Here is a 27,727-nt window from a genome sequence, read left to right as displayed (position 1 = left end):
ACCAGGGTTCATAACTAGCAAAATTACAGTTATGGAGTAGCAATGAAAATAATTTTATGGGTGAGGGTCACCACATGAGGAACTGTATTAAAGGGTCGTAGCTTCAGGAAGGTTGAGAGCTGCTCTTCTATGGGATGGATTGGAGAAGCCTGTCCTTCACATGTGCTTAGACAGGTGAGCACACACATTCATCACACGTGTGTACACACACGGAAGAAAACAGTCACGGTTTATAAAGTATAGAGGATCCACTATATACTTTATAGTGGTGGGGATCATGCTACCCTCAGAAGATGAATCCCCAGACTTTTCTAGAACCTTCACAAGCACACCACCCTTTATAGATTCTTCTCAGGCTCAGGAATAGATTTCATCAGAGGATCCCAACTTCAGAGGGTGAAGATGGACACTGGAAGCCCAGATATACTTAGACCCACTGAGACCCCTTTGCTTCCTACACACTGAGGTAAATATCAGGAACAAGAGGAGAAGATGCAGCCATCCTAAGTCCATGGATGCAGTATGAGATGGAGACTCAGCCCAGGCACCCCTTACCTGCTGCCTCAGGCTGCTCCCCCCTCCCAAACGCAGTGCCTCCCCCACCCCCAGCCCCAACCCAGGCAAGGCTATTAGAAGTCAAAATCTTGCAGATGTCACTTCTCTCTTTCCACCATGTGGGTCCTAAGGTATTGAACCTCTCAGGTTGTCAAGCTTGGTGGCAAGTGCCTTTACTCAATGAACCGTCTCACCGGCCTTCAACTAGCCTAACCTCCACAGGTACAGGTGCGCATGCACACATACACGCAAATAAAATAAATATAACTTTTTACAAAATTAAATAGATCAGGTACAGTGGGGATATCTACCCTAGATGTAGCCTGGGGTTCTGAGCTTCATAAAAAGACAAAGTGAGCTGAGCGCTAGCATGCATCTCTTATCTCTTTCTCTCTGCTTCCTGACTGTGGATACAATGTAACAACCACCTCCGGCTCCTGCCGCCATGCCTTCCCCACCATGATGGACTGGACTCTCAAAATGGGAGTCCAAATCAATGAGTATTTCCTTAAATGTATTTACTTACTTACTATGTATGTATGTATGTATGTATGTATGTATGTATGTATGTATGTATGTATAATGTTATAATGTAAGGGGTATGTGCACACACACCATAGCATGTGTGTGAAGGCTAGAGGACAGTTCTCCAGAGTCAATTCTCTCTGCACACTGTGCATTCTAGGGATGAAACTTACACTGTCAGACTTGCATGGCAAGCCCTTTTACCCACTGAGCCACCTCTCCAAGACCCTTTCCTTCCTTAAGAGGTTTTTTTCAGGCAATTCGTTACAAGAGAAAAGTAACTTATGTGTGCTGTCTGGTCTTATGTCAACTTGACACACAAGCTAGAGTTATCTGGAAGGAAGGAGCCTCAATTGAGGAAATGCCTCCCTAAGATCCAGCTGTAAGACATTTTCTTAATTAGTGATTGATGGAGGAGGGCAAAGCCCACTGTGGGAGGTGTCATCCCTTGGGCTCTACAGGCTGAGCAAGTCAAGAGGACCAAGCCAGTAAGCAGCACCTCTCCATGGCCTCTGCATCAGCTCCTGCCTCCAGGTCCCTGCACTGTTGGAACTCCTGTCCTGACTTCCTTCAGTGATGAACTTTGACATGCAAGTATAAGCCGAGTAAACTCTTTCCTTCCCAAGTTGCTTTTTGGTCATGGTGTTTCATTAGAGCAATAGAAACCCTAACTAAGTCACCCAGATAGATCTCTTTGGGGCACAGATGAATGAAATAAAGTGACCAAGACAACTATCAGACACGAAGGGCCATAGAAAAGGAAGATGACAGGCCAGGACAAAGGTAGGCAGGGGGATCACAGACTTCTATTATCTCCTGAGTCTGCATCCCAGGGGAAGTTCCGTGTCTCTTGCAGCACTAGTCACACTGGTATTTTTGTGTGATTATGGGTGGCCCTCGAGTGTGTGTACATGTGTACATGTGGAGAATAGAGGACAACAGGAACCGTTAGCCCCTACACACCACCCATCTGGATTTATGGGGGTTTGAGTCTTGTTTTGTATGTTGTTTGTCCTGTTTTTTGAGACAAGGACTCAGTAGGTTGCCCTGGCTGGCCTGGGACTTGATGTGTAGACCACATAGGCCTTGAACTCACAGAAATCTTCCCAGAACTAGGATGACAGTGTCTGTGACCACACCCATATTGTTTTTAAGAAATGTGGGCTGTGAGGACGAAGCTCAGGGCACCATGCTTGCAAGGTGGGTTCCTTACTGACTGAGCTGTCTCCCAAGCTCCAAGCTTACACCTTGAGTTCATGCCTGACCTTGGAAAGTGGCTCTAGACATGTATCTGGTCTTGTAAGACCACCCTTGGCAGCCATGCTGTGTATTCAAAAACAGTGCATCCTGGGCTCAGTACAGAGCTGGAGTTCAGATCCCAAAAGCCAGGTGGGAATGGAGATGGGCGTCCTGGGGCAAGCGGGCTAACTAGGCCATCCACACTGGTAAGCTTTTTGTTCAGTATGAGACCTGCCTCTGTAAATAAGACAGCTTAAGAAAGATACTGCATGCTGACCTCTGGACTTCAGGCATATGTACTTAGGTAACACACACACACACACACACACACACACACACCCCACAGTCCACATTTACATGAAAATAATTGTATCCTTGATTGAACTCCCAGAATCCCAGAGGCTGAAACAGGAGGATCATGAGTTTTAGAACACAACCCTGTCTCAGACCAAGAGCTGTGTTCAACGGTAGAGCATTTGCTCAGGACGTGCAAAGCACTGGTTTTTATCCCAGTGCCATAACATACAGCCCAAAGATCATGACGTTCATTTGTTTTGTTTTGTATTGGTTGAGGGGGGTGGTAAATGTGTGTGGAGATCAGAGGACAAATTGAGGAGTAGTCAGTTCTCGCCTTCCACCATGTGAGCTCTGGGGATCAAACTTATGTTATCAGGCTTGGGGACTAGCACTGAACCACCTTGCTGGCCCAGCAGTTCAAAGACTGTCATGAGATCCAATCGATCCAGTTGTCATGGGTTGATACATAGACAATCACCATGAGTCTTTGGACACCAAAGACAAAGACGAAATCTGGAAAATTAACAAAAGAAAAAGCATTGCCTCCAAAGACATTTGAGGACACCGTCGAAAAGCAACTACAGAGGCCAGAGATAATGGCAGATTGTCTCCCAAAGGACAGAGAGAAAAATCTGTAGACTACAAGAGTGGTTTTATTTTTATTTTTAGATTCCTTCATTTTATTTTCTACATATAAGTGTTTTGCCTGCCTGTGTTTGTGTACCATGAGCATACCTGGTGTGCAGAGTTCAGAAGAGGTTGTCAGATCCCCTGGAACTGGAGTTAAAGATGGTTGTGAGCCACCAAGTGGGTGATGTGAATCAACCCCTGGGTCCCCTGTAAGGGTAGCCATTACTATTAACTGCTGAGCCATCTCTACAGCCCCTGCCCATGAGTTTTATACACAGCTAAACTATCACTCGAGTAATGGTACAATTCAGTAATTTGGAGATGAGACTGAAAGGAGCCAAAATTTTCTGTGTGTTAGAGAAATGCAAAATTCAAAATGTGTTACAACCTCTTATCGGTAAGTTGATAAAACTTAGTCAGTCTGGGCCCGGTGAGAGGCTCAACAGGTAAGATGTCTGCCGCCAAGTCTGAGGATCTGAGTTCAATCCTCCAGGACCCACATGGAGAAAGGAGGAAAGAAACTCCAACCTGTTCTCTGACCCCGACATGTGTACCCTGATATGAACACCCACATACAAACACATGCATACATATACAAATGAATGAATGAATAAATAAATAAATAAATAAATAAATTTAAAAATTAGGAAGTCTGACAACCCCAGTTATTGCCCAGGCTATAGAATGATGGAGAACTTGTGTTCACTGCTGGTGGAGTGGAAGTTGTAACATGAGTTCGGAGAGGAACTGACAGTATCTACCAGAGTTAAAGACGGAACCAGGCAAGCTAGCTCAGTGAATAAAGCGTCTGCCGTGTAAGCACAGCACCTGAGTTCACATGCTAGGTACTCAGGTACAAGCCAGCCTTGGAAGTGCACATCTGAAACCCAGTGTTTAGGGAGAAGAGAGAGGCAGACCTCTGGTACTCCCTGGCCAGGCAGCCTAGCCAATCGGTGAGCTCAAGGCTCAGTGAGAAATCTTGTCTCGAAAATTAAGGTAAAAAGGGATCAAAAAAGACATCACATCAACCTTTGATGTTTGCATGCACACACATGTGTACACACACACACCCACGCATACATACACACTTACCCACACATATGCATGTGCACACACATGTGGATATTTCCCCACATACGTGCATACATACAGACAAACGAATACCCACGTACCACACAAATAAACATACAAAAACTTAATAAAACATAATGAAGTTCGGTCTTGGAAGTTTTTGTTTATGAATACGAAGCCCTGAAGTTGGGTAGGTAAAGTGGTGCTCGCCTTTAATCCCAGCCATCAGGAGGCAGAGGCAGGCTGATTTCTATGAGTTCGAGGCCAGCCTGGTCTACAGCATGAGTTCCAGGACAGGCAGGGCTACACTGAGAAACCCTGTCTCAAAACAAAAGCAAAAGCCAAAAAACTCCAAAGCTGTTCCCAGCAATTCCACTCACAATCATAAGGTTAATTACCTTTCTGTAAGCGTCAGGTGAACAGACTGCAGTATCTCAATGTTGGGAAATATTATAAAGCTGTTAAAATCAACTAGAAAAGAAAGATTCTATGTGGATGACCTCATAAATATCTTACACGCAAAAGCAAGCTGTGCACAGATGATGCCAGCAAAACTTCAGTGTCTTTTAAAACAAACAAACAAAACAAGACAAAATAAAGCAAGGTCTCAGGCTGGCTTTGAACTCACTACGTATCTAAGGATGACCTTGAACTCCTCTCCTGATCCTTCTGCATATACCTCCCTGGTGCTTACTGAGATCACAGGTGTGCAAAACCGTTCTTGGCTCAATTATACAAATTTCTATTTCTAAAGTTTTGTACAAAAGTACAAAACTGTGCCTGAGAAAGAGACATGCTAGCTGTATGTTAGTGCTATGTTTAGGAAAGAAAAAGAGGGAAGGGGCCAGCAAGATGGCTCAGCTGGTAAAGGAGCTTGCTGAAAAGACTGAGGCATGAGTTCAATTCCTGGGATCCACATGCTTAAAGGAAAAAACCAATTCCCCAAATTTGTTCTCTGACCTTCACAGGGGTGTTGTGGCATACACTCACTCACGTGTGCATGTGCGTGCGCAGTGCGCATGCACACACACATACACAGATGAGGTTGGAGACCTGGTTCAGTGGTTAAGAACATTTTTGCTTTTGCAGAGGACCTGGGTTCAACTCCCTGCACCTACAGGGCAGTTCACAGCTGTCTGTAACTCCAGTTTCAGAGGCTATGATGCCTCTTCTGTCTGCTGAGAGCTCTGTATGAATGCTCATCCATTTTATTTCATCCATGTGAAATAAAAATAAATAAATTTTTTTGTTTTGTTTTCAAGTCAGGGTTTCTCTGTGTGGCCCTGGCAGTCCAGGAACTGACTCTGTAGATCAGGCTGACCTCAGACTGACAGACATCCACCTGCCTCTGCCTCTGCCTCCCAAGTGCTGGGATTAAAGGTGTGGGCCACCATGTCCGACTAAATCTTGTTTTATTTTTTTTAAATAAAAATAAAATTAAAAAGAAAACGCATGCAGGATACAGTTACAGTTATACAGCCCAGTGCACATAGCAAGACCCTGTCTCAAAAAGAAAAATACATTGCCCTGGTCTTTTTCAAAATAAAAGTCAAGGAAACATTGAAGCAAATATGACACAATGCTAACAGCTATTTAATCTCAGCGGTTGGTATATGAGTATTTTATGGGGTGTTTTATGTGCTTCTTAGCTCAGAAATATTTCTTACATAAGGTTTAAAAATTAAGAGTTTAATATTACCATCAGGATGTCAGGAGGCTGTGCCCGGCTGCCCTGTGTGGTGACCTGCCTCTGCAAGGGGACATTCCACGGTCCCCTTTCTGGTTATTTTTGGCACGGATGGCAGATACTGCCACATTTTCCTGAAACCCCACTGAGGTGACATGAGGATTAAGTTTAAAGATAGAAATGGACGAAGATAAAGAATTCCAACATGGAAAAAAACAGAAAAGAAAAGGAAAGGAAAGGAAAGGAAAGAGAAGAGAAGAAAAGAAAAGAAAAGAAAAAAAATGGCTGCAGATTATGCTCAATCTGGGAAGGCGAAGGTGGCTGCAGTGCACACCAGTGATAGTAACACTCAGAGGCGAGACAGCATGGTGTGTTTGGGGGCAGCCTGGTCTACAGGGTGAAACCAGGAGAGGGAAAGGGGGATGGAAACAGACAGACACAGACACAGAGATAGAGACAGAACTCAGCAAGCTGAGGAGTCAGCTGCCAACCCTAATGTCCCAAGTTCAATCCTCAGGACCCACACAGTGAAGAACTGACTCCTGAGCACTGTCCTCTGACCTACACACAAGCACACGCATACACATGCACACGCACACACACACACGCGTGTGCACACACACGCACACATGCACGCACATGCACACACACACGCGCGCGCACACGCACACATGCACGCACACGCACACACGCTCACACACACACACACACACACACATTAACAATGCAAAAATAAAAATAAAAACAACCTGCTATTCTCAATAGAAAAGCGGGGATGAAAAAGAACATAGGTAAGAAAGAAGAGAGAGAATAAGAGAGAGAATGAGAGGAAGTAAAAGGGCAGAAGGGGGGCAACAGGAGGGGGAGGGACAGGGGAGGGAGGAACGGAGAAAGGGAGGGAGGGAGGGAAGGAGGGAGGAAGGGAGGGAGAAGTTACTTAGTTGAGCCCTGGTTCCGCAAGGAGGGCTGATAAACCTTGGACCCCGCAGCGCCCCGTCCCCAGTGACACGCTGCATGTACTTAGACTTGAAGGGAGAGAACACAGAAGTGCTCTGTGCAGACTGGGTTTCTGCAGGAAGATGTCTTTGGGTACTGTCCTCTCCCCAGACAGAAAGCTGGATTCTCTGCAGAAGGAAGAAGCAAACTGCTCACGCCTGAAGGACACCAGCCATAGACGCAGAGCACGGTGAGACCAGCGAATGAGGTGTGAACTGATACACTGAGTTGTCCGAAAGACCCCGCCCTCTATTCTCCCGGCTCAGCTTCCAGATGGCCTGTGGCCAGACACACCCTTCAGGTACAGTTAGACACATTTTCTGTGGCGAATCTGATCATGTCAAGAGGAGGTCACCCGCGGCAGAGAAAGCCTACATACAGCGCAGCGGTGCCCACGCACAAACACGCGCCCAGTCATTACATGCGTGATGCGCTCATCCTTCATGCGCAGCTGGTGTATCCCACCCAGACACACACGTCACCATACAGACAATGTTCAGCTTACAAGGAACTTACATCTCAGTAAGTCCACCATGGGTTGAAAATACCGTTAAGTCAAAAGGCATCAAATATGGCTGGGGGTGGGGGTGTACCTCAGTTGTAGAGTGCTTGCCTGGAATCCCTACATCAGAGGCTGAGGGTGTGGCTCAGTGGTAGAGCTTTTTGCTGCATTGTATGAGGTCCTGAGCTCAACCCTGAGCATCCGGGGTGGGCGTGGGAGGTGGGGGTAGGGATGCCTCAGTCACGATCAAACGACAAAGCCGAAAGGATCAGGGAAGGAGTCAACTCAGACAGCTCAGACCTTGACCAGCTGGGAAGTCAAATCTATAGCAATTAAGAAGGCGGCAAAAAAACTGCAAAGCTGTGAAGGAAGCAATGAACAAGAGTCCCAGGCAATAAATGACTGCATTATAAAAGGCAGCATGAGGCATGAGATTCTGGAACATTCCAAACCCACACTGGGGAATGCAGGCGATATTTGGCCATAAAGAACACTCAGGGGGTTCTTGTGTGAACTAGGAACCAAGAGCCAAGTGCATTCCCTAGGACACAGAGCTAGGAATTCCCTAGAAGAAGCCCCTGAAACACTTTAGCTGGGGAAGGGGCGAGGGTCTGAGCCCTGGAGTCAGGGGTTTAAGGGCTCCTATGAGCATGTGAGCACTTCATAAATTGAACTGAAACAGTGGGACAGTTGGCTAAGTAAAGGCTCTCTTCATCTCAGATGAACTTTGCCCTCCTGGAGGGTACATGAGGGACATGACCTCTGACACAAGATTCACATGAGCTAGGATCACATCGTTTCCAGACCGATCATACCCACCCATGCACACATGACCACTGTGAGACTCCAGCCACTGAGTTCAGATGCATCCCTGTGACAAAGCCCAAAGTCGACTGACAGGAAAAAAGACCCTTGTGTGACCTCAGTAGGGGGGCCAGTGCCACAGCAGGTCACTGATAGCGATGAGGGCTTCCTTGGCCTGTGCCTTCAAACTGAAGCTCGCACAGGCACCTTTTACATCTTATTTGCTAAGTCTCTTTAAAAATGTGCATGTGCGGGGTTGGGGATTTAGCTCAGTGGTAGAGCACTTGCCTATGGCGCAAGGCCCTGGGTTCGGTCCCCAGCTCCGGAAAAAAAAAAAAAAAAAAAAAAAGACAAAAATGTGCATGTGCATGCATGCACGTGTGTGTGTGTGTGTGTGTGTGTGTGTGCGCGTGCGCGCGCGCGTGCACCTGTATGTGTTTTATGTGCAGCTGTGTGTGCAGATCCCTGGAAGACCAGAAGAGGGCACCAAATCCCTTGGGAATAGAGTCATAGGCAGTTGTGAGCCACCACATAGGCACTAGGAAGCAAACCCAGATCCTCTCCAAGAGCAGTAGTACCCACCGAGCCATTTCTTTAGCCCATATTTATATATTCATATTCATACTCATATTTATCTATTTACTATGTCTGGGGCAGGGGGTGGAGAGAGAGAGAGAGAGAGAGAGAGAGAGAGAGAGAGAGAGAGAGAGAGAGAGAGAGAATGTGTGTTTGTGCCAGGGTATACATGTGGCATTCAGAGGACAGCTTGCAGGAGTTGTTTCGCTCCTTCCAATGTGTGAGTTCCAAGGATGAAACTCCCGTCATTGGGCTTGGTAGCGGGCGCCTTTACCCACTGAGCTGTCTTGCTGCTCATATGTATTACACATCTACATATATATTTACTTAGTGTATATATTGTGTTTGTGTTCATATATGCAGGCATGTGTGTGCATGTGGAGACCAGAGCCTGCAATGTGTGTCTCCCTCAATCACTATCCACTTTACTTTTTGAGACTAGGTCCCGGGGTTGGGGATTTAGCTCAGTGGTAGGCGCTTGCCTAGGAAGCAAGGCCCTGAGTTGGTCCCCAGCTCCAAAAAAAAAAAAAAAAAGAGACTGGGTCCCTCCCTGTACCTGGAGTTTATTATTTCTTTCTTTTTTCTTTTCTTTTTTTTTTTTTTTTTTTTTTTTGGTTCTTTTTTTTTTTGGAGCTGGGGACCGGAACCCAGGGCCTTGTGCTTCCTGGGCAAGCGCTCTACCACTGAGCTAAATCCCCAACCCCTGAGTTTACCATTTCTACCAGGCCAGCTGGCCAATAAGCTCCAGGAATCCTCCTGTCTCTGCTTCCCTGGGACTGGAGAGTCATGAGTGCGCGCTACCGTGCCTAGGTATTCCCCATGGCCTGTAGAGATCCAAAACCACGTCTTGACTCTTGCATGGCGAGCAAAGCCGCTGAGCTGTCTCCTCGGTCTTCCAGACAGCCATCTTGATGATACGCGATACCTGCTCAACCTTCGTGCACTGTGCTGGCAGGCTTTTATGGCAACTTGATGCAAGCTAGAGACATGTGGGAGGAAGGAATCGAAGTCAAGAAAATGCCTTCCTACAGTCAACAAGTCTGTGGGTCATGTTCTTGATTGATGGCTGAGGTGGGAGGGCCCAGCTCTCTGTGGGTGGGGCCAACACCAGCAGGTCATTCTGGATGGCTTCAGAAAGCAGGTTGAGCAAACCACGGGGAGCAAAGCAGAAGCAGCATTCCTCCATGGCCTCTGCATCAGTCCCTGCCCTGACTTCCCTGGATGATGGACTGCAAGCCGTAAAGCGAAGTACACCCTTCCATCTCTGAGTTGCTTTGGTCATGGGGTTTAATCACAGCAATAGAAACCCTAAGACACATCTGTTGCATAATGAGAGGTGGGCATGGCCATGAATCTCACCACAGGGAGGCTGAGGCTGAGGGTCTTGAGTTCAATATCTGGACTACATGGTGTTCCAGGGCAGCCCAACTATAGAGCCAGACACTATCGCAAAGAACATTCAGGGAGTTTTTGTGGGACCCAGCAACCATGAACTAAATGCACAGACAGAGACTTCCCAGAGATCCCTCCCTGGAACACTTCCGCGCTTAGCCACCAGAGGGGCGTGCTGAGAACTGAACTGCTTTTCTCTGGAAGAGCAGCGAGCGCTCCGTTGGGATTTGAATATGCTTGGCCCATAGGGAGTGGTCTTGTTGGAGGTGTGGCCTTGTTAGAGGCAGTGTCGCGGTGGGCGTGGCTTTGAAGGTCTCCTATGCGCAGGCTCCGTTCTCCCATTGCAGAAGAGCTTTCTCCTGGCTGCCAGAGGATGCCACTCTGTCCTGGTGGCTTTCAGATCAAGATGCGGAACTTTCAGCTCCTTCTCCAGCACCGTGTCTGCCTGCGTGCTGCCGTGCTTCCTTCTATGATGATAACAGACTGAACCTCTGAAACTGTAAGCCAGTACCAAGTAAATGTCTGCCTTTATAAGAGCCGCCTTGGTCACGGGTCTTTTTACAGCAGTGGAAACCCTAACTCAGATGCACTGTTAGCCATCCCTCCAGCTGGCCTTTCTCCGTTTTTATTCCGGCCAGGACTCCCAGCCTGTAAAATTCTGCTGCTTACATTTAGGGCAGGTCTTTCTAACTCAATCCACCGAAAGTAGAAACTCCCTTATAGACTTGCCCAGACGTTGTCTCCTGGGAGATTCTAGATCCTGTCAAACTGCTAAAGCACATTAACCATCACAGCTGAATCTGGTGCCAGAAGGAAACATAATGCTGTCCATTTCTTTATCTATAAAGATATTCCCTCAGCCGGCACACGTAGCCTTCAGCCCTTCTCAGAGAAAGGGAGTCCGGAATTGTCAAGGCTGCTTCCGCCATAATTGCTTCAAAGACAGCAAAACCATTTCTGGGTCTTGCATTTTTTTTTTTCACTACCAGAGGCCCGGGAGGCGGGCTTTAAACTCAACCCAGCATTCCTTGCAAACACCAGGCATGTCTATTGAGGTATTCTGCCAGGTCCTAGAGGATCAGGAGTTGGAAACATCTGGGCTGCAAGATTCTTGTTGCAGCCTCTACTTTACAGGTAAGGAAACTGACGCTGGGATAAACTGTAGCAAACTTGCCTCTGCCAGATCTACCCACACAGCAGGTCTGAACTTCAGTTGTGGGGCTTTTAAAAAAGCCAACTGGGCGTGAGCACTGTCGTCCCAAGCAAAAGCTGCGAGCCAAGACCCAAGTCACAGCCAATCGCTAAGGACTTTATCTCCCTGTGGTTCCTGGACCCCCATGAAAGAAGAAGTTGGGGCTGAGTCTATAGCTTAATGGTAAGCACTTGCCTTGCATGTGTGAGGCCTGAATTCAATTCCAAGCACTGTAGTAGGTAGGTAGGTAGGTAGGTAGGTAGGTGGATGGATGGATGGATGGATGGATGGATGGATGGATGGATGGATGGATAGATAGATAGATAGATAGATAGATAGATAGATAGATAGATAGAGGATGGATGGATAGATAGATAGATAGATAGATAGATAGATAGATAGATAGATAGATAGTGGCTCAGGTGATCTTGGTTCAATCCCACCACCCACTTGAAAAGCCCAATCATGGTGGTGCAGTGTATAATCTCAGTGCTGGGAAACAGAGGCAGGTGGATGCCTGGGGCTTGCTCGTCAACCAGCCTACCTTAATCAATAAACCCCAGGTCCCAGTGGGAGACCTGTTCTCAGAAAACAAATAGATGGCTCCTGAGAAACAACCTCCGAGGTTAACCTCTGCCTCGTGCACGCGTGCACGCACACACACACACACACACACACACACACACACACACACACACGTACACCGCACAAATGTCATAGCACAGGCACACACGTGCACACACATATCAATAAAAAGTTTAAAGAGAAACACTTTAAAAAGATAAAAGAAAAGAGAAACGTGTATATGGCTGAGGCCGGAGAGTTCTTAGGGGCATTTGCTGCTCTTCCAGAAGACCCAGGTTCAATTCTCAGCTCCCACTCATCTATAGCTCCAGTCCCAGGGGATCTGATACTGTGTTCTGGCCTCTTTAGATACTGTATGCATATGGTGCACAGACATATGTTCAGGCAAACAGTCATGTACATGTAATAAAAACAAATAAAATCTCAAAGTAGAAAAATGCATATATGGAATCGCTTATATAGACATAGACAGACAGACAGACAGACAGACAGACACACACACACACACACACGGGTATAACCAAAGTTGTAGGTCAATTGCGGCCTAAAGCATCCATAGTCTGAAATAGATAGTTCCTAATCCAGTGTATGTAACCAGACACGGTGGCACACAAGTGTAATCCCAGAACTTGAGAGGAGGAGAGAAGAAGATCAAGAGGAGGCCATCTTTGGCTATGTAGAAAGTTTGAGCCCCCAAACCTCTGACTAAGGTAACAACAGCCACAACAAACGTACCATGACTCAGTTGCCTAGCGTGCACGATGTCCTGAGCTCTGTCTCCAGCACCGCGTAAAATCAGGCATGGCGGTGAATACCTTGATCCCACCACTCAGGAGGTAGAGGCAGGACGGTCAGAAATCCAAGGTCATATAAAGATGGAGGGCAGCCCGGGCTACATGAGATCCTGTCTCAGAAAAACACATGGAAAAGAAAATGTGCTGGGGTAGTTCAATGGATAATGCACTTGCTGTGCAAGCATGGGGACCTCACCCCCAGCACCCACAGAAAGCATGGGGACCTGACCCCAGCACCCACAGAAAGCTGGGTGCAGTAGCCCACACCTGTTGCTCCATCACAGAGAGAAGAGGTGGAGACAGAAGGATTACAGAAGGATTACTGGATCTTGGCGCTCAACCTAGTTCCATGTCTCAAAGGAATAAGGCAGAGAGTGACGGAGCAGGTCAGCAGGTCTGGCCACTCTAAGTGGACATAAGTCCACATATATGTACACAGACACACAGACACAAATGAGAGAGAGAGAGAGAGAGAGAGAGAGAGAGAGAGAAAGAGAAAGAGAGAGAGAATCCTTCCACATGTTTAAAAACTAGATACAAAAAACTTCCAATGGGGTTTGGGGGCTATGAACCATCTGAAGGGACCAAGATGTCCCCCCAGCATGTCCAGTCACAGCTTGAATCCCACACACAGTTTTGTAGCATCTGTTCCATGGTTGAAGGCTGGGGCCATGGACCTAAACACTCCTTCCAACAGCTTTCAGGGGTATGGGAGCATCCGGAAGACAGGGTGCGTGGTCCCCTTCAGCTGAACGCCATCTCCAATGCCTGCACCTGAGTTTTCTAGCCTCTGTGGAGCTCAGGACCAACCCCAACTCCAGCCTTTGAGTCCCATGAAGCCAGAGGCCCCTTGGAAGCAGAATGATGGGCCATTGACCACACAGTCATGGAGACCTCAGGAAAAGAAATTGAGGTAACTAGAAGATGAATTTCAATGTTAAAAATCTTGCCTGAGTTGTAGCTCAGCTGGTAGAGTGCTGGTCTAGCATGCAGAAGCCCTGGGTCCCATCCTCAGACCCACATAATCTGGGTTCTGGTGCATGCCAGGACTTGGGAGGTGAAGTAGGGATGGCCTTGTTAGCTACAAAGAGAGTTTGAAGCCAGCCTGGGATGCATGGGACCCTGCCTCAGTAAAGAAGGAGGAGAGGGGAAGAGGGAGGGGGCAGTGGTTCTCTGAAGCTTGGTGCTGTGACACACATCTGTAGTCCCAGAATTCAGGAAACCACGGCAGCAGGGTTTTGAGTTTGAAGCTAGCCTGGGCTACACAGTGAGACTCTTTCAAAAGCAAAAGGAGTGCAACAAAATGCTCTACCACAGAGGCCCTTCCTGTTGAATGATAACAGGTTCTAAATCAGCCTAGAGTCCCATAGGAGTGGTAGTGACTCAGAGACACTAATAGCCTCTGAACCCTACCATCAGCCATCCCAGGATATCCTCTGTCTTCTATCCTGGAGTTACATGAGCTAGCTCTGGACAGTGAAGAGACACACAGGGTTCCCTTGGGATAGACCCACAGGCAGGGGACATCTGCATACTTTGTAATTATCTCCCCTGACCTCCCCCTGGCCTGATCCATTGAACCAGCTTCAGGTGAGATGGGAGGTACCACAGGCTCAGGGTAAGATGGGGTATCACAGGCTCAGGGTGAGATGGGGTGTCACAGGCTCAGGGTGAGATGGGGTATCACAGGCTCAGGGTGAGATGGGGTATCACAGGCTCAGGGTGAGATGGGGTGTCACAGGCTCAGGGTGAGATGGGTTGTCACAGGCTCAGGGTGAGATGGGGTATCACAGGCTCAGGGTGAGATGGGCTATCACAGGCTCAGGGTGAGATGGGGTATCACAGGCTCAGGGTGAGATGGGGACCCATAGGCTCAGGGTGAGATGGGGACCCACAGACTCAGGGTGAGATGGGGTGTCACAGGCTCAGGGTGAGATGGGCTATCACAGGCTCAGGGTGAGATGGGCTATCACAGGCTCAGGGTGAGATGGGCTATCACAGGCTCAGGGTGAGATATCATAGCATGGGCTGAGGAGGTCTTCCATGCAGCCAGCGTCTGCAGATGCTTAAGCCAACAGGGCCTCAGCTCATCCTCCCCTTACCCCTCCTCTCCCCCACACCACTGATACTGGCCCTCTGTCCTCACCAGGGCACAAAGTCTACTAGAGACTCCAAAGAAGGAGGTGACAGAGTAGATGGGGATGCAGATGGGGGCATGGCACAGTGGTTAAAGAGATTACCACATAAGCATGAGGGAGGACCAGTTCAAATCCCCAGAATCTGCAATGAGGTCGGGTGAGGCAGCCCCTGTAATTCCAGCCTGGGAAGGCAAACATGGGGATTCTTAGAGCAGGATGGCTAATGAGACTAGAAGTATTATGGGCTGGCTCTGGATTTGATGGAAAGACCCTGTCTCAATGGACAGGGTGGAAGGAAGATGGAATGATCCTGACATCGACCTTGGGCCTCCACATACATACACACAGGAAAACACACACACACATGTATGTGCACATCCCGTACACATAGAAAAATGGAGAAAACTTAAAAGAGAAGTGGAGGTTGGGGCTTAGAGGTGGCCTCTCATTAGTAAAGCACTTGTCATACACACATAAGGACCTGAGGTTGATCCCAAGAATCCGCATGAAAAGCCAGGCACGGTCATGCACATCTGTGAGCCCAGCACTGCGTGCAGAGACACGCAGGGCTCTGGAGCCCACTGGCCAGCCTGAGTCAGCAAGCTCCAGGGTCAGTGAGAGGCAGCTTCAAATAATACAGTGGGGAACAGTGGATAAAGACCCTGATGTTGACCTCTGACCTCCACGTGCATATACACACATGCACACACTCACCACACATGTGCAAACAAGGTGAGTGCAGCTGAGGAATCAGTCAAGGTTGTCCTTTGACCTCCAAATGCATGTACACACATGAACATATGCAGCACACACACATATGCATGTACATGCACATGCACATGCACATGCACACACATGCACACACACACACACACATGCACACTAAGTGGCAGCAGTCAAGTCCTGTGAAATGTCCCCTTCACCTGGGCCACCCTGGCAACATCAGTGGCCCCTTTGTCACTCAGTCTCAACTTCCCCAGTGACCTTAGTAAGACCTCACGTAAATAATACATTTCTTAGGTGATAGTGGTGTATGCCTTTAATCCCAGCACTTAGGAGGCAGAGGCAGGTGGATCTCTGTGAGTTCAAAGCCAGCCTTGTCTACAGAGCAAGTGTCAGGATAGCCAAGGCTACACAGAGAAACCTGTGTCAATAATAATAATAATAATAATAATAATAATAATAATAATAATAATAATATAATTTGTTATTGTTGTTCCTTTTTGTTTTGTTTTGTTTTGTTTTTCAAACAGGATCTCATGTCTCTCAGGCTGTCCTCAAACTTGCTTTGATGACCCTGAACTTTTGATCTTCCTACCCGCTGGGATTAGAGGTATATGCCACTGTGTCTGACACTGTGATACTAGGAATGAAAATCAAGACATTCGTGTGTGTGGTGAGAGCATCACTCACTGAGTTATTATTAACGCAACCCCGACCCCAGACGACTTGGTGAGTTCCAGGCCAGCGGGAGAGCACACCTCAAAGCAAACAAGAACGACAGAAGACTCAAGGTGGACTGCACCTCAGGGAAGGCAGCCAAGATTGTCCTCTGGTCTCCAGATGCATGTCCACACGTGAGCACATGCACCTGATGCTCACACATGATCATGTGCACCTAATGCTCGCACATGAGTGCATGCACCTGCACATACATGCACCTAATACCCTGGCCACTCAGAATCTCCCCCAGGGAATGAGCCTCTGTGTAGAGTGTATTCTGCTGCTCACTTGCAAGGGCTGGAACCCAAACAGAGAACTGGAGGCCTCAGTGAATGAATAAATGAATGGATGGGGCGACAGAGCCACGATCCATATGCATGAAGCCATGTAGTAGATGGGCTCCTTGTTTCTGAGGGGAGTGGTTTTACTTAGGCTCTTGGTTCCAGGGACAAAGTCTATCATGGTTGCAAAGGCGTGACGATTCTTTCTGTGGTAGCATGACTTGTTATATATTGGAATAGAGATAGCTCCCACCACAAACATGGTCTGGGGGGGTTGGGGATTTAGCTCAGTGGTAGAGCACTTGCCTAGCAAGCGCAAGGCCCTGGGTTGGTCCTCAGTTCGGGAAAAAAAAAAAAAAACATGGTCTGGGTATATCCCTGAAGACCCCTTCCCCCATCCATGATCTACCCTGAAAAATGACCTCCCTGAGCAGCACCATCCCCAAGTCTTCAAACACTGAGCCTATAGGGGACATCTCACATTTCAGTGATGACAGAAAGTCTGGAGAATGGGTGTTCCATGATCTCCCTGCCCAGTGAGAGCCAGGGATCCCTTTGCTTGGCCTCCCCATCCTGCCCAATTCTGCCCATTCTGCTGTGGTTAGGGTTGGCTTTCAGTTTTGTGTGGTTCTTGTGCTTGTATGGCTATACCTATTGACCTATTGACCTATTGACCTGTTGACCTATTGACCTATTGATCCATCTCTTTAGCTCAACATTGTTTTTGGTTTGTGTAGTGTTTTAGATATGCTTGGCCCAGGGAGTGGCACTATTAGGAGGTGTGGCCTTGTTGGAGGAGGTGTGACTTTGAGACCCTCCTCCTAGACCCGGGGGACACTCTCTTGTATCTGTAGCTCTAGAACTCTCAGCTCCTTCTGCACCATGCCTGCCTGGATGCTGCCATGTTCCTGCCTTGACAAGAATGGACTGAACCTCTGAACCTGTAAGCCAGCCCCAATTAATTGTTGTCCTTATAAGAGTTGCCTTGGTCATGGTGTCTGTTCACAGCAGTAAAACCCAAACTAAGACAACAGTTTGCTTTCTTTTAAGTTAAGTACTATCTTTTTTAAGATGTTTTTTAATATTTATGGGTGCTTTGCCTAGATATGTGTAAGTCTGCCACATGCAGGCAGCGCCTGAGGGAGTCAGAAGTAGGTATTGAATCTCCTGAAACTTGAGTTATGGACGGTTATGAAATGCCATACGGGTGCTGGGAACTGAACCCAGGTCCTCTGCGAGAGAAGCAAGGGCTGTTATCGGCTGAGTCATCTCTTTATCCCCCAGACTAATGTGTTCTATTTTCTGTAGCTTATGTTGCTCTGCTGTCTTGCGAAAGGGTACAGACCATATGAACCTGGAGACAGGCTGCCTCCCAGGGCTAGCTAATTCCTCAAGACAGAAAACTCTCTGAGAAGAACATAGCTCATGCGCAAGCCATCGTCCTCTTTCACAATCCAGCCCCACATCCTCCCATCCTAGAGTCAGCCTCACACACAGCCAACAATAAACCAGGCCGACATCCCAACTATTTATCCCACCCTGTCTTGTGTTTCCTGCAAAAGTCCATTAACGGTCCAGGCTTTCTCTTCAGCCTTATTACAAAGAACCAGAGATCCTTACATGGCTGCCCTACGACATACTCTTAGGAGCTGCAGATAGTAAACTCTTCTCCTAAAGGACTCAGCTCTCTGTGTTGTCACTGAATTGTCCCCCAGAAGTTATAATCCTGAAGCTATAACTGAAACAGAAAATGGGCAGGCAGATGGCCTCATGGGTAAGAGAAGATTCTGAAGTGCCAGGACCTGAGTTAGGAAAGGTAGGACACTCTCACAAAAGCAAGGGCCAGGGGCTCGAGACCCCATATGAACAACAATGCCAAGCAACCAGAGCTTCAGGGACTAAGCCACTACCCAAAGGCTATACATGGACTGACCCTGGGCTCCAACCTCATAGGTAGCAATGAATAGCCTAGTAAGATCACCAGTGGAAGGGGAAGCCCTTGGTCCTGCCAAGACTGAACCCCCAGTGATCGTGATTGTTGGGAGGATGGTGGTAATGGAAGCGGAGGGGGAGGGAGGGCTAGGGGATGTTGGCCGGGAAACAGGAAGGAATAACAATTGAAATGTAAATAAGAAATACTCAAGTTAATAAAGATATGAGATGAGGCAGTATAAAAGGAAATGAAGAGTTACTTTAATCTCTGTAGTTTGAATTTGAGGGATTGGGATCAGAGTTGAAAGCCTATCCAAGCCCCTTACTGGGGGATTTTAGGCAGGGGATCTACCACTAAGCCACACTCCCAGCTCTTAAGATTCTTCTCTTGATGATAAAAAGCACTACTGAGAAGGAACTAGGAGGAAAGAGATAAGAATTTTAAACAAAAGAAATAGGCAATATCCAGGAAGTAGGGTCCTGTGAAAATAAGTAGAAGCCAGAGGGCCAAGCCTGGAGTTTCAAGAACACCCACCCACCCATCTCTATCCCTTGTGGCTCCCACAGCATTTCAAGCATACATTCAGTTAAGTCCTTTCCTAACATCGGATCCTCCACTTATTCTTCTAGGTATACCTTGTAACCCTGCACTTAGGGATGCCCAAGCTTTCCCCTTCATCATTGCAACATGGGCATCTAACACAGTACCCGGAACCCCTAAGTCTGCCATATATTTTAAAAAGCGGCCATACTCGCTTATGTCCTGATTTAATGGCAGCCGTGGAAGACAAGCCATAAAAACTTCCTCAGATTCACTAGGAATCATTTTCCTAAAATGCTGAGCTCTGCAGATTGACCAGGGGTGACCTCGGCCCCTCCCAGGAGGATTCCTTTTGGCTTTGAATGCTCTGCCATTCAAAATAAAAACAGGCTCAGACACAGAGCAGGGGTGAGGTGAAATGGTAGCCTCATTTGGACTCAAATCAACCAGTTCCATGCTTTAATGCACTAGCTAAACCCCTCTGCTCCAGGCCTGCCTTGTCCCTTATGGGGACCCTGGGGATTCATTTCCATCCATCCTAGCTTTATTTCCAGCTGGAAACAAAGAAAGGGGCATAGGAGGATCGGTTCCACACTTGTGTTAAATTTACCTCTGGCTGGTTGAGTCCCTTAACTTATCACAAATCCCTACAATGCTCCATTAGAGACTTTTCTGGTTGCTGTGACCAAATACCCAATAGGAAGCTCTTCCAGACAAGAGGGGTGTTTTGGGCTCATGGTTTCAAGAAATAGAATCCACACGGAGAGGAAGACAGGGAGGCAAATGGCTCCAAAATGGCGGGGATGTGCAAGCTGGGAATCCCGGTTCCCTCACAGCTCAGAGGGAAAGGAAGCAGAGGGTAGACAGGAAGTAGGCTGTAAACTAGCTTCACATCGACGTCTCAAGCCAGACAACCACCATCATCGTAAGACCAGCTGTGCTTGTCGAACACTGACATTCCGCCCAGAGTGGTGTAGCGGGGACACTCATCTGAGTATCTCCCACTCCCTACAGCCATTTGTTTCTAGTTCTGCCCTAATTCCAAGTGGCCTTGGGGATCTCAGGGAGGAGCTAGGGTACATAGGCTGAGAGAAACTAGAGGGAGGGGCTCATCTGAGCAGCCATGGGAGTCATCATCCACGCTGGGTACAGACCTTCCAGTGAGACTGCTTTAAGGTCACCCATGCTCCAACATCTGGCCTCTCTCTCATCCATGACTTATAAGTAAACCCAACAAACTCATTAGTTCCCCGGGGATAAACTTTGGTGGAATGGAACTTTGGCTTGTTATTGGGATGTTTCGAGGTGGGGGTTAGACATTGTTTAGTCTGCCTATCAGGGAGACAAATTTGACACCAAACCTCCAAGCCCACCCAACCCCATCCTGACCCTGTATGATTCACTTTCTCCATTAAGTTTTCTCCTCCTAAAGGTCCCACAGTCTACAAAGCGGTGCCAGGCTGGGAACCTTGTGTTAAAACACACGAGCCTCTGGGGGAATGCTTCCTATTCAAACCACAGCAAGCATCCCTGAAGTGGGAATTTCTGGTTTTCTTGGAGACTCGGCTGTGTCATGTGATGTTTTTCTGTAGACTGTCTTAGGAGAGGATGCTTTGCTGAAGCAGACACGTGGTGTTTTTCTGGAAGTTGCCTGGAGAAAGGGCATGTGGTGTTTTGCTGGAGAGGCACCTGATGTTTGGGAAGAGTGTAAGTATAACCCAATGGACAGTGGGCGATGCCCTTGCATTGGTTCACCTTGCAACTCTTTGCTGGTCATCACTGGGCTTTGTTGATGCTGGTCTTCGCTGATGATGCTGTGTGGTATCCGTTTGCCTTGCTTTCTTTGTTGATCTTTGCTCCATAGATTAAAAACTCACCAAGGAACTTCTGGTGGTGTTCCAGCTGCTTCCTCAGATGGAGACTGGCGGAGCCTCTCAGTTTCTTCTGGATTGAGCTACTGCTGCTGATTCAGGTTTGGTGTTTGCCAAGTGGACTGGACTGCCTCTGCTGATTCATGTTTGGTGTTTTGCTATCGAACTGGACTGCTGACAATGAAGACTGGGATTGCCCCAAAGAACTATTTCTTTTCTTTTTTTTTTTAAGATTTATTTATTTATTATACATAAGTACACTGTAGCTGTCTTCAGACACACCAGAAGAGGGCATCAGATCTCATTACAGATGGCTGTGAGCCACCACGTGGTTGCTGGGATTTGAACTCAGGACCTCTAGAAGAGCAGTCAGTGTTTTTAACCACTGAGCCACCTCTCCAGCCCCAAAGAACTATTTCTAAATGGGTCTACAACCCCCCACTTCCTATTAACCTTTCTTTTCCCTTACCTCTGGTGGGTGGTGGGTTGTAGGGCGATGGACTATGAGAGGAAGCCTGGTAAGGTTGAGCTAAGGCTTAAAGCCACGGAGACCCTGAAGGGACGGTAGGAGCTTTGCCGTCTCATGACTCCAGACCCCTGTGACATAACCATAGCCCCTCATAGAGAAAAATGAGGCCATTAGTAATGTAGGGGGCAGTGCCCACAAGTCCCTCCTCATGTAGATGATGCATCTCAGGCCAAGCTAAGCCAATAGGAAGCACCTACTGTCAGACCCACCCCACCCCAAAACTGTATATGAGATCCTACCCAGAAGTAATAAAAGTGTGTGAGAATCGAGCAGTGGCGGAGGTGGTAGCTGTGGCGACAGCAGAGGCACCTCCCCCTCCCTGCTGGTGCCCTTTCCCCTTCACTTGACCCCTCCCACCGGGCTAGCCACCAGTACACTTCTGACAGTGGGCTAGAAAGGAGGTTGAAGTGTTAAAGAACCACAATTAATGTGGGTTTTGTAAAATCTAAGCCTACACATCCCAAACAAGATCTGATCTCTGGGTTGCTAGGGACCGTGCTGCCTGTATGCTGGGGAAAGACTCAGTCCAGGCCTTGGCTTCGATAACTTTCGGTGAGATTTCCCTGGACCCTCAAAATTCTAGGCAGGGGGGGGGGGAAGCTGGGTTCCAGCTCTGTGTTGGACACTAACTCTCTTTCTGTCTCAGAGCCTCAAGTTCCCTACATCCCTACCATGACAATGTGTGACACTCGGCTGAAAGTCCTTTCTCGACTACATCATGTTACAAGCGAGGCCATGACATGGCTCCCTGGAGGGACAGCTGTGGGCAGGACATGGGGTTTATTTTATTTTATTTATATGTACATGCAGCTGTGTGTACGGGAGGGCGCATGCGTTATGTGGAGAGCTCGAGGAGGCCAGAAGGTGTCCAGTGTCCTGTAGCTAGAGTTATAGGCAGTTGAGGACCAGCCAGTGTGGGCGCTGGGAACGAAACTCCAGTCCTCTGCAAGAGCAGCAGTCACCCTAACTGGAGCCATCTCTCCAGCCCTGTGGAATGACTCTTAAATCAGACCGCGCCAAGAGAGAATAGAACCATATTCCTGTTCAATGCCACCTCCTGCACTCGGCTTTATCAGAAATGAAGATCCAGGTCCCGCGTGAGTCGGAAACTTTCTTAAGATGTCTTTTAAGGGCTGGGGACATGGATCAGTCTGTAGAGCTCGGGCTGTGCACGCCATGAGAACCTGCACGGTGTGGCTCAATTCAGAAGATCAGCAATGTGTGCCTGGAATCCCATCACCAGAGAGGCAGAGGCAGGGATCACTGGAGCTCGCCAGGCAGCAACATCAGCTCAGAAAAGAAGGTGGAGAGAACTTTTGACCAACACCTAACATCAGCCTTCAGCTTCCACACACAAACACAACATGTGGTCTAGATTCTGGATGGGGGAGGAAGCACATACCCATTGCCTCTCAGAGCCTGGCCGGTTTAGCTCAACATGAAGTTCCATGTCCCATTCATTTCCTGAAAACGATGGCATTTCATTCTTCTCTGTGGGAAAAAAACTCCCTATGTACACATGTGCTTCTTTATCTGTCTGTCTACAGGTGGACATCTAGGCTGATTCCGGAGCAAAGCCGATATTGTTTCAATTTAGTAGCAACTTGTCACCCCCTCCAAGGGTCAGGGAACAGCTCAGAGAAGGGGACAGAAGGACAGTGAAAGCTTGGGCTGGAGGGAGCCATGAATGTCCCAGGATGCTGTCTCGTGGGTGTGACACGGCATCTGGACTCTTGAACTCTCAGGGCAGTCAGGCGTGTTTACCTGAAGAGACCTACTCTAGACCAGGCCCATTGAGACCCCGCCCTAGAGGAGGGAGGTGCTTAGGAGGCTCCGCCCTTCCCCAAAGATCTGCAGCTGGATAGGGAGAGGCGTTTTCTTCAGTGTTGTAGCCTCAGGTGAGCTATGCACTCTGCTATGCTCTCTCAAGCACGCTGATGAAACTCATTGGCTCCCAGACAAGCAGACAAGGAAATACGTAAAGGTATGAGCAGGAAGAAGGCTGGGGCTCGGGAGCTTCTAGTCAAGCCGAGAAAGCACAAGATGAGCCCTCAGACCCAGGGAAAGACCCTGCCTCAAAGAAGCAGCGGGAGGAGCTCAAGAGATGGCTCAGCGGTTACGAACACAGGCTGTTCTTGCAGAGGACTCAAGTTCAGGTCCCAGTACCCACATGTCAGCTCCAGGTCCTGGGGTCTGACACCCTTTTCTGGCCGCTGTGGGCACCAAACATGCCCATGATACACAGACATACATTCAATCAAAACACCCATGCACATAAAGTTAAATCTACAGAGAGAACGGAATGGAGAAGGGAAGGAGGGAGAGAGGGAGGGAGCAAGGGATGGAGGAAGGAAAGGAAGGAAGGAAGAAAGGAAGGAAGGAAGGGGGAAAAAAGAAAGAAGTTGCAAGAGACAAATGGAGAGTGATAGAGGGTGCTCTGGAGGTTTGAATATGCTTAGCCCGAGACATGGCACTATTAGGAGGAGATGTGGCCTTGTTGGAGTGGGTGTGGCCTTGTTGGAGTGGGTGTGGCCTTTTGGAGTGGGTGTAGCCTTTTGGAGTGGGTGTGGCCTATTGGAGAAAGTGTGTCACTGTGGGGGTGGGCTTTGAGACCCTCCTCCTAGCTGCCTGGAAGACACAGAGCTCTCAGACCATGCCTACCCAGACGCTACCATGCTCCCCCACCTTGATGACAATGGACTGAAACTCTGTACCTGTAGGCCAGCCCCAATTCAATGTTGTCCTTATAAGAGTTGTCTTGTCATGGTCTCTTTCCACAGGGATGGAACTAACTAGCTAAAACAAATTGTGTAGTACCCTCTTCTGACCTCCACGCTTACTCACAGGCACATGCACCCCACATATATATGCATGCACGTACACACACACACACACACAGATGTGTATATACAAATAACTAAATAAACATTTGTGCATTTAAGTGCATGGAAATTTTAGTTCATTTAAAAAGGGTGTTTATAGTGATGTTATGCAAAAGCTGGAAATAACTCAAATATCTTATATTAGCCATTTAGTTAATATACGGTGTGTGTTTCCATATTCCATAACCACAAAAATTTATAGAAGGACAAGAGCTGTCCTTCAAAGTCACTGAATGGTTGGTACATAAGCACACACAAACACAGACACACACATACAGACACACACACACACACACACAAAGTCTCAAGTTTTGTTGTTGTTACCTCTTTTGGGGTTCGTTTTGATTATTTTGCCAAAGGGAGGCTACTTTGGAAAATGTCATTCTAAGTGTTTCTATGCTTTAAAATTAAGTACAAATAAATGCTTTTTGACTTATAATAGAACAGTGCACAGATATACTTACCATAAATATAAAACATCAAAAATGTATTTGAGGGTCTGGAGAGATCATGAGGTAAGGTCTTGACCCAAGTATCACTAAGCTGGGTATGCTGGTGTACACTGGGGAGCTGGAGGCAGGGGGATTCCTGTGGCTTCCTGTCCAACCAGCCAGCCTACCTTAATCAGAGAGCACCAGGTGTCAAAAGAACGAGGTGGACGGCTCCAGTGTCGACCTGATCTCCACATATGCACACATACATGTAGGCATCCTGGTGACTGTCTATTTGTACCAGATTAAATTTCATCTGCTTTTGCTTGGCCACAAACAGCTAGTAGCACCTGTTCCGGTTCTGAATGTGTCGGAGCCAAAAGGAGAAATGTGCTATAAATCAAATTCCCGCTCCGAGACCATAGCTTCTGAGGCTTCCCCACTTCCCGTCCCACCAGTGTAAATAGGAAACCAAGTCAGGACCCACAAGCATGGCGGACCACTTTGCCCAGAGCACTGGGCTCAGGGATCAATCGTTAGGATAGTAAAGAACTCCAGTTCTCAAAGCACGTAGAAAGGGAACCAGCGGGCACAGGGCACATGGGGGTGAGGACAGAAACACCCATAACCCTTACAGCCTAGATAGCTAATGCTCCAGCTCCTACTTACCCTCCTCACAGTTGCTTCCGGTAAATCCAGGGCAACACCTCCACTCCAGCGCAGTCACGGTGCGGTAAGAAACCCGGTAGGTCGGTCTAATGAGAGTCCTGTAACTAACACAAGGACGAGGTCAGTGGGGCATGCGCTCCTGCCCACCCACCCCACACTGGCTGCTGAAGTTTCCGGGCTTACTACAGTGGACCTGTCACCTCAGCTTTGTACTCACTGGCTCTGTGGTTAGAGACAAATCACCAGCCCTGGAGATCCCGGCAGGGATCAGAGACCCTTCCAGACTGCTCTTCCTTCTCTTAACCCCTCACTAGAGAATGCCAAGCAGGTGATATACCACTGGGACATGCCCTCCCCGCAGCACTTCACTGGGGGATTCCAGGCAGGGGCTCTACCACTGAGCCACGCCCCCAGCCCCTCACTGGGGGATTCTAGGCAGGGGCTCTACCACTGAGGCACGCCCCAGTCCCTCACTGGGGGATTCTAGGCAGGGGCTCTACCACTGAGCCACGCCCCCAGCCCCCCACTGGGGGATCCTAGGCAGGGGCTCTACCACTGAGCCACGCCCCAGTCCCTCACTGGGGGATTCTAGGCAGAGGCTCTACCACTGAGCCACGCCCCCAGCCCCTCACTGGGGGATTCTAGGCAGAGGCTCTACCACTGAGCCACCCCCCAGTCCCTCCCTGGGGGATTCTAGGCAGGGGCTCTACCACTGAGCCACGCCCCAGTCCCTCACTGGGGATTCTAGGCAGGGCTCTACCACTGAGCCACGCCCCAGCCCCTCACTGGGGATTCTAGGCAGGGCTCTACCACTGAGCCCCCAGCCCCTCACTGGGGGGATTCTAGGCAGGGGCTCTACCACTGAGCCACGCCCCAGTCCCTCACTGGGGGATTCTAGGCAGAGGCTCTACCACTGAGCCATGCCCCAGTCCCTCACTGGGGGATTCTAGGCAGAGGCTCTACCACTGAGCCACGCCCCAGTCCCTCACTGGGGGATTCTAGGCAGGGGCTCTACCACTGAGCCACGCCCCAGTCCCTCACTGGGGGATTCTAGGCAGGGGCTCTACCACTGAGCCATGCCCCCAGTCCCTCACTGGGGGATTCCAGGCAGGGGCTCTACCACTGAGCCACACCCCCAACCCCCTCACTGGGGGATTCTAGGCAGGGGCTCTACCACTGAGCCATGCCCCCAGCCCCTCACTGGGGGATTCTAGGCAGGTGCTCTACCACTGAGCCATGCCCCCCAGCCCCTCACTGGGGGATTCTAGGCAGGCATTCTTCCACTAAACACCCTCAGGCCTCTTTAAGACAGGGTTTTAAGTTGCCTAGGCTGGGTTCAAATATACTCTGTACTACCCCGGGGTAAACCTTGACTATGCAATCTTCTGGCTTCTGCCTCTGAGTATCTGGATTGCTCACCCAGGAACCTACCACCAGATCCTGCTCATCCGTGTCTTTCTCTAGCTCTCCAAACACACCCAGCTGCTGTGGGGAAATGTCTCACAGTCTTGAGTAAGCAAGACTGGGGTTGTACTGCGATAGGACCGTACTCACACTCAGCAAATGTGTTCTTGATTAATATCAGACAGCCACATTAGAATCCTTCCTCAGTTAAAATGCACCTGCCTAGGCGCATTAAGAAGTTTCAAAGTATGGCTGAGGGGACAGCATAGTCGGTACAATGCTTGCCTTGTGTGAACAAGATGCGAGTTCGAAATGCAGAGCACACATTAAAATGCCAGGTGTGGGATGTGCACGCATGGTCCCAGCACTTGGGAGGTGGAGACGGGAGACTTCCTAAGGCTTGCTGGCCAATCAGCCATATCAGTGAGTTCCAGGTTGAGTCTCAAAAAGGGAGGCTGGCGGGCTGCTATACTGGAATGATGGGTAAAAGACATTCTTCGTAAGCATGGGGACCTGAGTCTGATTGCCCGGACTCACACAGTGGAAGGAGAGGGCCAGTTCCCAAAGCCTCTGAGATCTACCCGTGCACTGTGCATGTGCACATGCATGTGTGTGTGTCACACACACGCACACACACACACACACACACACACACACGAGACAGAAAGAGACAGAGAAAGGTTAAAAAGGAAATCAAGCCCAGTGTTATGGTTCACAGCTATGATCCCAGCACTTGGGGAGGCTGAGGTTTGAGCAGCTTA

At 48.6% G+C, this 27,727-nt stretch overlaps 1 protein-coding gene across 2 annotated transcripts in view; it reads right to left on the bottom strand.

Annotated features, from left to right (window-relative positions):
- The window catches only part of Col26a1 (collagen type XXVI alpha 1 chain), a 147,304-nt gene that overhangs the window by 72,866 nt on the left and 46,711 nt on the right, over positions 1–27,727 (bottom strand). Inside the window, exon 3 of one of the 2 annotated variants that reach the window (XM_032886641.1) lies at positions 25,563–25,660. In XM_032886641.1, coding sequence (XP_032742532.1) covers positions 25,563–25,660 — 98 coding nt within the window. Of the gene's footprint in view, positions 1–25,562; positions 25,667–27,727 lie in introns of both variants that reach the window. The other variant, XM_032886642.1, reaches the window with a different exon arrangement.

The sequence above is a fragment of the Rattus rattus genome, chromosome 16 (genome assembly GCF_011064425.1).
Source record: "Rattus rattus isolate New Zealand chromosome 16, Rrattus_CSIRO_v1, whole genome shotgun sequence".
In the NCBI taxonomy this organism is placed as follows: domain Eukaryota; kingdom Metazoa; phylum Chordata; class Mammalia; order Rodentia; family Muridae; genus Rattus; species Rattus rattus.
The sequence above is the reverse complement of the archived record's forward strand: the minus strand, read 5'-3'. Positions and strand labels throughout refer to the sequence as shown.